This window comes from Anopheles funestus, chromosome 3RL, assembly GCF_943734845.2.
Source record: "Anopheles funestus chromosome 3RL, idAnoFuneDA-416_04, whole genome shotgun sequence".
Lineage (NCBI taxonomy): Eukaryota > Metazoa > Arthropoda > Insecta > Diptera > Culicidae > Anopheles > Anopheles funestus.
Genome location: NC_064599.1, coordinates 49,705,123 through 49,715,185, shown reverse-complemented (window position 1 = coordinate 49,715,185; position 10,063 = coordinate 49,705,123). Strand labels below are relative to the sequence as shown.

At 42.9% G+C, this 10,063-nt stretch overlaps 2 protein-coding genes and 1 pseudogene across 2 annotated transcripts; all 3 read left to right on the top strand.

The window, feature by feature from the left end:
• Nucleotides 1-1,717: 1,717 nt before the first annotated feature.
• On the top strand, nt 1,718-2,896 carry LOC125769472 (uncharacterized). Its single transcript, XM_049438206.1, has one exon. It carries the CDS (start codon nt 1,718-1,720, stop codon nt 2,894-2,896), a length of 1,179 nt encoding a protein of 392 aa, XP_049294163.1.
• LOC125769625 (uncharacterized) lies at nt 2,852-5,546 on the top strand. Its single transcript, XM_049438422.1, has one exon. It carries the CDS (start codon nt 3,015-3,017, stop codon nt 4,617-4,619), a length of 1,605 nt encoding a protein of 534 aa, XP_049294379.1. The 5' UTR covers nt 2,852-3,014; the 3' UTR covers nt 4,620-5,546.
• Nucleotides 5,547-7,478: 1,932 nt separating this feature from the next.
• On the top strand, nt 7,479-9,382 carry LOC125769718 (putative nuclease HARBI1; annotated as a pseudogene).
• The last annotated feature ends 681 nt before the right edge of the window (nt 9,383-10,063 follow it).

Sequence of the window (10,063 nt, the reverse complement as noted above, 5' to 3'; positions counted from 1 at the left end):
TGTTGGTAAGCATATCTAAAAACAACGTTTGTTAATACTTAACTAACATGTGTACTTTTTTTCTTTCCTATCGGTCTTATTTTCCATTTGCAGGTACAAAATAGAGTGAAATATGCAAAAAATCGCGTGTTAATGCGGTCAAATTAAATCGAGATCGCATACGATACCAAACTCAAAGACACGATGTTAGTTTGTTTCGAAACACGCTGAAAATTCCATTAAAAATTTTAGCCTGGACCTGTTTGATTGATACAGGATATCAATATCTTCGAAAATTGATCTTGGAAGGGAGAAAATGTCCAAGTTTATGTATTGTTTACGCTGCACCTATCGAAACTGGCCGCGTGATTATGAAAAACGGTAATATATCGTGGGCGGAATCATATGGATCAGGATTAGAAATCCCTGGCTAAGCTGGCGCAGAGTACGAGCGTTGAAAATTGTACGCTGCCAGGATGGAATGGTATGGTATATGAAGCGTAAGATATTGATATTGTTATGATTCTAAAACAGTACATGTTAATTCTTATCTTTTTACGCTTGCCATAAAACCAGAAAAAATAAAAAAATAATATAACATTTGTTAAAAACAAAAAATGTTTTCATTACTCCGTTGGAAATCAACGGTCTGGAAAGAACGATTGAAAATGAACATTATAGCAAACAAATGAACCTTACGAAAACGCGCTCATAAAATCATGAATCTCACGCACACACTCTCAAAAAACGGCTTCAAAAGATCTGCTGTGAAGCTTTTGTGAAGCCGCTTGTGAAGCCGTGAATTTTACTCGAAATTCACTCTCAGGCGAGCAGTTTGTCGATAGGGAGTGCAATAAAACGCAGTGTATACTATAGTGTTTTCACCAGAATTAAACATGTATCATAGCAAAATGATGTTAGCTAGAAGTTTACTAGCGGTATCAAATGGTATAAGGTTATTTGCGGCAGCGCGTCGACAACGGGGTTGTCGTGATTTTTGGACGCAAACATTGTTTGAACATCGCAGAAATACTACTTGGAAGATATGAGAAATGAAGGAGTTTGAGATACTCTAAAGAATTTCGTGCAGCTCAACAGAGATGATTTCAATCCTCTGCTGCAGCTTGTAAGGAATCGTATCACAAAGAAGGATTCAACCATGCTGTTGAGATTTATCTGAATTAATTAAAATTAAGTTGAAATATTTCACGGATATTTACATGCAATATAGACCTTAGCTAAAAACTGCACTAGAGGAGTAATTATGACAACCGATCGAGGGCAATGATTAATGAACTATTAGGATTACGAAATGAACTCGATGTAAAATGAATTTAAGGACAAATGAATACACAGTAGCTAACCGATAATCGCTCGCGTTACACGTATTAAAAGGAATCCGGAAAGATTTTGCGAAAGAAACAATCTCGCACGACTGGTTTCGTGAGGTTTCTCACATTTTTGGTCCTTCGAACCGGATAGATACGGATTAGTGTGTGAATTGTTTCTTTCTTCGCTCTGCATCAAGAGCATCGGTATATTCGGTACGCTCCGCATCACGAGCAAGGTGCAAATCATCTTACGCGCCATTCCGAATTCGCGCGTGAAAGTTCATTCGCCCTACGGAAAGGGCAACGGTCGAAATTGCGCCATCGTTCAAATTTGTGTCATCGTGTTTTTCGGTCCTTTTCGGTCGTAGTTATTTTTCATGAATCATCAGTCAGTGAAAGTGACTAAAATGGACAAAAAGATCAAAACTGCCCAGCATCAAAAATTAATCGCGTTGGAGAACATTAAATCGCTGGAGCGGTTTACACAGGCGTTCAGCAGCGACGATGCAAGCCAAATTCCGGAGGCTTTGGAGGGGCTGGAGCAGTACAAGCAGGAGTTTTTCACCGCAGTGGCGAAACTGGAGGAATGCGACGACAGCAGTGAGGCGATACAATCCTGTATCAACGACAGGATCGATATGGAAGAACGGTGCCGACGGCTGAAATCATTTCTCAGAGAGAACCAACGGAAGGACGCCAACCCGCTAAACGAATCCACTCTTTTGGCAAATTCAACGCTTGCGTTTGGACGGCCAAACGCACCCAATCTTCGGTTGCCAAAAATCGAACTGCCGACGTTCGATGGGGATTCAACAAAGTGGTTGTCATTCCGCGATCGTTTTGTCGCTATGATCGACGCTTCACCCGACTTACCACACATTGCAAAATTACAATATCTGCTTTCTTCGTTGAAGGGCGACGCAGCGGTGCCCTTTGAACATGTGGCTTTGACTACCGAGAACTACGCTGTGACGTGGGCGTCACTTCTTAAGCGTTACGACAATACACGGATGCTGATTCGCGATTATTGGCGGAAGCTTCATTTCCTTCCGGGAATAGAAGCAGAAAGTGTCGACGGTTTGACATCGTTGGTGGATGAATTCACGCGGCATGTGAATGGATTGGTAAAACTACAAGAACCAGTCGATTCGTGGGACACACCTCTGTCCAACATGCTGCTAATGAAGTTGGACAACGAAACCATCTTAGCATGGGAAAAACACTCCGTGCAGTTTAAAAGGGATAAGTACAGTGAGCTGATTGAATTCCTGCAGGATCGTGTTCAAATATTGAAATCGAGTAAGAGCTTTGCATGCGCAAAGATTGCACCGACCAAGGTGGCCGGCGCACATCGTCTTCCTGCATCACGGAAGTCGATCACGAGCGCAGCTGCAATGCAGAAGAACGCATCCATGTCTACTTCACCACAACTACAGAGATGTCCGTTGCAGTGTCCGGAACCTCATCTACTACGCAATTGTCCGGAATTCATCAACAAGGAGATACAACAACGACGTGACATCGTCAAAACAAACGGGTCTATGTTGGAACTGCCTCAGCAGCTCACACCAAGTGAAATCTTGTAGATCAGACTACTCGTGCCGATCATGCCGTGAACGTCATCACAGCCTACTTCATCACGCTTCTCATTCATCCGTAACTGTTCAACCGAAAGTTACTCTGGCGGCTCAATCCGACGATGAAATGGTGTTTCTCGAGACGGCAATAGTTTACATCGTAGACGATTATGGAATTAAGCACGAGGCTAGAGCGCTTCTTGATTCGGGATCGATGTTAAACTTTATATCGGAATCATTGGCTCAGAAACTCCTCACCCCTCGTACGAAGGTGAATGTGTGCGTTACTGGCATCGGGTCAGCTAGGCAGCAGGTGAAAGGTTCAATCACCGCTAGTGTTCGATCTAAGGATCTACACTTCACCACACCGATGGAGTTTTTCATCCTTGACACACCGATCGCAGCCATTCCTACCAAACCGGTAGACGTTTCTTCATGGGATATGCCGAACGTGACCCTCGCTGATCCCACTTATCACGTTCCTGGTAAGGTGGATCTCATCATCGGCAGTGATCCATTCTGGGAGGTTCATACTGGACGTAAGCGATCATTAGGCGCAGGCAAGCCGTGGCTAGTGGAGACCCGATTTGGATGGGCTGTTTCCGGAAATACAGTGCAGTCATCACCAACTCCACGTGTATGTCATGTTGCAATGAGCGAAAGTCCTTTGGAGGCAATCATGACACGTTTCTGGGAGAGCGAAACCATCTCCGATGAACCCGCTCTATCTGTGGAAGAAGACATCTGTGAGAATCATTTCACCGCTAATACAACTCGGGATGGTTCAGGAAGGTATGTCGTTAGCTTGCCACACAAGTCTAATCCCAATATCATTTTAGGAGCCTCAAGGCAGATAGCAGATCGTCGTTTGCTAGCGGTAGAACGGCGACTGAAGGCTAATCCTGAAATGAGGGAAGCATATTCGTCATTCATGCGAGAGTATGAACATTTGGGACACATGATAAGGCTTGAGGAGCCAATTGATGAATCATGTCCACATTACTACCTACCGCACCATGCTGTTGTAAAAGAATCCAGCACATCGACAAAGGTTCGTGTAGTATTCGATGCTTCGTGTAAGACGACGTCAGGTTATTCGTTGAACGATTCCCTGCTGGTTGGACCTGTCGTTCAGCAAGATCTATACACTATTATGCTTCGATTTCGGTCACATGCTATTGCGCTCACAGCTGACGTTGAAAAGATGTACCGTCAAATCCGACATCACCCTGCAGATAAAAACTTTCTTCGAATTCGGTACAGAAAGGATCCGTCAGAACCAATAGCAACCTTCGAGTTACAAACCGTAACGTATGGTACCGCATCTGCGCCATTCTTAGCCACACGGACATTGAAGCAAATTGCATACGATCATCAGGAACAGTATCCTCGAGCAGTCGTTCCGGTGCTTCGAGATTTCTACGTTGATGATCTGTTGACGGGGACAGATGAAATATCAGACGCGATCGAGATGCAGAAACAAATCTCATCCATGTTGCAGTCAGCTGGGTTCGCGCTGAAAAAGTGGGCATCGAACAATCCTAAGGCGCTTCACGGGATCCCTCAGGAAGATTTGGCATTGCAAACATGCCATGAATGGAAAAAAATCGCAATTTGTGTCCACTTTGGGACTGATCTGGGAGCCAACAGCAGACGTTATTCGGTTTCGCATCGAACTACCTCCTTCCGCATCAGTGTTGACAAAGCGCTTGGTTTTATCGTATATCGCTAAAATATTCGACATCCTCGGAGTACTCGGCCCAACGATAGTTATTGCCAAACTATTTATGCAGCAGTTATGGTCGCTTAAGGAAAATGGTGTTGCACTGGGTTGGGACAGTGAGCTACCATTGCATCTTCAACAAGAGTGGAACAGGTTTCACTCATCGCTACATTCTCTTCGTGAGTTGCACATTCCACGGTTCATATCGCTTCCAAATGCAACTACCACCCAATTGCATGTCTTCGCGGATGCTTCTCAAGCAGCATACGGAGCATGTTGCTACTTCCGGGCAGAAAATCATCATGGGATTTCTGTGAACCTGTTGACCGCAAAGTCAAAGGTTGTTTCACTAGCTAACACTCACTCGATCGCCAGACTCGAGCTCTGCGCTGCACGGTTAGCCATACAATTGGTTAAGAGAATCAGTACGTCACTCAATACTCCCATCATCATCTTCTGTTGGACTGATTCGATGACGGTGTTATATTGGCTAAAGTCACCTCCACGTCGCTGGAAGCCATTTGTCGCCAACAGAGTGGCACAGATCCAACAGGAAACTCGGATCAAATGCTGGAGACACGTTCCTGGGGTGGACAATCCAGCAGATGATATATCTCGTGGGCTGCTTCCAGACAAGCTACTATCTTCTCATCGCTGGTGGCATGGGCCACATTGGTTAAGTAGCAAGGAGGCAGATTGGCCACATAACCCTACCACAGAAGAAATCGTTTGCAATGACGAGGAGAGAGCTACACAATTGGTTGCTGCAACATCTACAACGAACGATTTTGGCAGCAAATATTTCGCACGGTTTTCTGGCTACCTGAAACTTCTCCGAACGACGGCCTACGCCTTGCGCTATCTTCGATGCTTAAAGGATAGCGTATCTTCGGTAACAGCAGTTAGCAGAAAAAATACAACAGTTGCAGAACTTATCGCATTGATCTCAACACTATCCAAGGATGAACTACATCGCGCTGAGATTTGCTTGTGTAAACTTGCGCAACAAGATTCGTTTCCGGAGGATCTTCATGCGATAAGGAGTGGTAACGAGATGCCACGACACTCACGGTTAAAATGGTTGTCACCTTTCGTTGATCATGATGGAATCTTGCGTGTTGGTGGCCGGCTTCGGAACGCGCAGATTACAGACGCCACGAAACATCCGATTGTGCTATCGTCGAAACACCCGCTCGCATCATTACTGGTTTGTTGGTATCATCGCAAACTGTTGCATGCTGGACCGCAACTTTTGCTAGCTTCACTTCGTCAGCGATTTTGGATAATCGGAGGCCGCAGTTTAGTGAAGTCTATTTTTCATCGATGCCACAGGTGTTTTAAGGTGTTTTTTACCTTCGTTGGTGAGACAAGCTGCCGCCGATTTGCCTACATGTAGAGTGTCACCGACAAGGCCGTTTGCAGTGTGCGGGGTTGATTATTGCGGACCCGTAATGATCAAGTCAGCCATCCGCAATCGAAGCGCAACCAAAGCATACATCGCGATCTTCGTATGCTTTTCGACGAGAGCGGTGCACATAGAGTTGGTCAACGATCTAACCACCTTTGCATTTTTAGCCGCACTACGACGATTCATCGCTCGCAGAGGTCTGGTTACGGAAATTCACTCCGACAACGCGACTACATTTAAGGGGGCTGCACACGAGCTGCATCGTCTGTACCAGATGCTGAAGTGCAGGAACACGGAACGGGCGGAAATTTTCAATTGGTGCGCGATCAACGAAATCCGGTGGAAGTTCATTCCACCACGGGCGCCTCATTTCGGTGGACTGTGGGAGGCTGCGGTACGGTCCGCAAAACATCACATTATACGGACGATTGGAACGGCGAGCCTCACCCAAGAAGGCTGGTTGACATTGTTGGCCCAGGTTGAGCAATGTCTTAATTCTCGACCATTAGTTCCGTTATCGAGCGAACCCACTGATATGGAACCGTTGACACCGGGTCATTTCTTAGTAGGGTCAAACATGTTAGCACCACCACAGGTTGATTGTACGAACACTCCGTCAAATCGGTTGAAAGAATACGAACTCGTTCAAAAACACCTTCAGTGTATATGGGCACGGTGGTACCCAGAATATTTGCAACAGCTACAGGCCCGTGCAAAGCATATTTCATCAAAACCGGTAGATCTGAAAGAGGGACAACTAGTTATTATCAAGGAAGACAACACACCACCTACCTTATGGCCAATGGGCAGAATAACGAAATTACACCCAGGGAAGGATAATACGGTTCGAGTTGTCACTTTGAGAACAGGTGCAGGGAAGGAAATAGTACGTGCAGCAGCTAGATTAGCTATTCTTCCGAATCCAAATCTTTTTGAAGATAAGTAGCCACGAGGGATCATTCGGTTTCGATCAAAACAAAACAAACAAAACAAAACAAGTGTCATACACATACACATACACATACACTTCACTTGGCATGAGATCACATTGATAGCGGTCACACATGATAGGTTTAGAGCAGTGAATTGCATGTAATCATTACAGATAAGCCAATATTGAACTTCTTAGATTAGTTAAAGAAATACTTTCTTTGGTGGCCGGAATGTTGAGATTTATCTGAATTAATTAAAATTAAGTTGAAATATTTCACGGATATTTACATGCAATATAGACCTTAGCTAAAAACTGCACTAGAGGAGTAATTATGACAACCGATCGAGGGCAATGATTAATGAACTATTAGGATTACGAAATGAACTCGATGTAAAATGAATTTAAGGACAAATGAATACACAGTAGCTAACCGATCATCGCGCGCGTTACACGTATTAAAAGGAATCCGGAAAGATTTTGCGAAAGAAACAATCTCGCACGACTGGTTTCGTGAGGTTTCTCACACATGCGTAAAGCGATTTTTCCTCTGGAGAGACTATGTATAAAAATGCGATTCCTTGCAACGGGCGATTCATATGAATCGTTATCCGTCCTATTCCGAGTAAGAATTTGATAAATTTTTCAAACACCTAATTTAATATATGTTTTTACTGTTCACACAAATACCCTTGTTTACATGCAGGTCTCAAAATCTAGTATTTCGAAAATTATCCCTCAAGTATGTGATGCCATCAAAGATGCTCTTCATGATTATGTAAAGGTAAGATTTTTTGATTACCACTATCTACGTATTCAGTCTATGTTAAGTTAAACGATAACATTAAAAATTTAAGAGGAACTGTTGGAATTTATAGTTGTAGCACGAAAATTATTTGAATTCCGTTTTTTTTTAAATTTTACAACGTAACGATACAGGACAACACTAGGAGCTATTAGTATAAATCGGACGCACGAAGTAAGGAATAGGGATAAGAAAAATGAACTCAACGCATGAACTACGAATGAACTTGTAACCGGACAGAATAAAAAACAGTAGCAAACTGACCCTCTAACGTGCAACACATCCTTTTTCTAAATATCACTATAATACCGATTTCCCGGTCAGTGAAATTCATACAGGAACATTAATGTTGTAAAATCAGCTTTACACATTTTTCTATATCTATAACTGGACATGGCCTCATAGCTCGATAAGCCATGAAAGAAGAAGTCCTTTTTAAATATAAATAATCATTTGGTAATTCATGTTTGGTCATTCATTTGGTTTATTCCTCATGTTGCCCTGTTACAACCTGGTGCATCGCCTCATTACAGAGTTTTATTAACTCCTCCTGCCGAGCCACAGGTAATTGGTTCAGCGTTTTTGTGAGGAGGTTGCCAAAAGCAACGTTCCTGCTGTTTTGAACGCTCAAACTATCTATAATTGTCTCCAAGCTGTGTCCTATGGCCGTAAACATTTGCTCAAATTTTTCATCGAATTTTTTTTTTCTTTTGACGACCAGTTTCGCATGTATGTACAGCGGATGATGTAGAAGGATGTTGTTCTGGTTCGACAATTGAAAATTAAAACAAAATAATTTACTTATTATACTAGCATTAAAAATATTAATAATAATTATGGTACTTTTTTTAGCTGCCATCTACGAATACCGAGTGGAAGGAGGTAGCTACATAATTTGAGAGGAAGTGGAATTTTCCTCATCGTCATCGGAGCTATTGACGAAAAGCATGTCAGCATAATTGCTCCTAAGAATAGCGGAGCAGAATATTACAATTATAAAAATTTTTACAGTATAGTTTTATTAGGTATTGTAGACGCCAATTATAATTTTATGTATGCTGATGTCGGATGACAGGGAAGAATTTCAGATGGTGGTGTATTGGCTAACAGCTCCATTTTTGGCGAACTAGAGAACAATAATCTAAATATACCAGAACCCGAAGTATTATCAAGGCAACATACAAACAGTATACGGGTACCCTACGTGTTTTTAGGCGATAAGGCCTTTGCTCTCAAACATTATATGCTAACCCCTTTCGGGGGTGTTCCTGTCAGAAATTCACCGCAAAGAATTTATAAATACCGCCTTAGTAGAGCTAGAAGAACTGTGGAAAATGCTTTTGGTATTTTAAGCAACGTTTACAGAGTACTTCGTAAACCTATGTTACTCGAACCAACAGTCGCAGAAAAGGTGGTGTTGGCAACGGTCTACCTGCATAATTTTTCCCGTAAAAGGAATTCAAGCCAAATATACACACCAGTGGGATCCATCGATCAAGAAATTCAGGGAGACACCGTCAATGGTTCCTGGCGCACCCACCTCGTCGATGTTACCTCTGGCTGGAATACCACGGCGATCAGCAGCACAAATGCAGCAAGTGCGCTTGTATCTTGCGCATGAATTTATCACAAACTACGCAATAGCAAATCAGTACCGAAACCAATAAAACAATACTTGTCTACAACATTTTTTGTTGTCTAGAAAACATTATTTTGTACACATTTTGTACATGTACAGTGGAAGCATTAGCAGTTAATAGTTAACTAAGCAGATTCCGGACCAATAACACTTACTATACTACTAGATTATCCGGACCAAGACTAATACTATGTTTCACTGAACACAAATATATTATTGATAACTTACGGTAGACTGGGTTTTCCGAGGTTTCACCGTGTTCCCTATGAATCCCAGGCTTTCATACGCAAACCAGGATGAGCGGTAACAGGTTGGCTGATAAGTCCCCGGTCTAACAAAGAAAAACACATTTTTTTTGTCAAAATTCGTTTTTATTATTCAACATAGTTCCCTTCAAGAGCGATACAACGATTATCAGTTTCGGCGACCACCTCTTCATTGCAGCCAAATTTTTTCCCTGTGAGCATCCTTTTGAGGTCTGAGAACAAGAAAAAGTCGCTGGGGGCCAGATCTGGAGAATACGGTGAGTGGGGAAGCAATTCGAAGCCCAATTCATGAATTTTTGCCATCGTTCTCAATGACTTGTGGCACGGTGCGTTGTCTTGGTCGAACAACACTTTTTTCTTCTTCATATGGGGCCGTTTTGCCTCGATTTCGACCTTCAAACGCT

Coding starts and splice junctions, on each gene's coding strand:
- LOC125769472 (XM_049438206.1), top strand. CDS start 1,718: ATGGACAAAAAGATCAAAACTGCCCAGCATCAAAAATTAATCGCGTTG.
- LOC125769625 (XM_049438422.1), top strand. CDS start 3,015: ATGGTGTTTCTCGAGACGGCAATAGTTTACATCGTAGACGATTATGGA.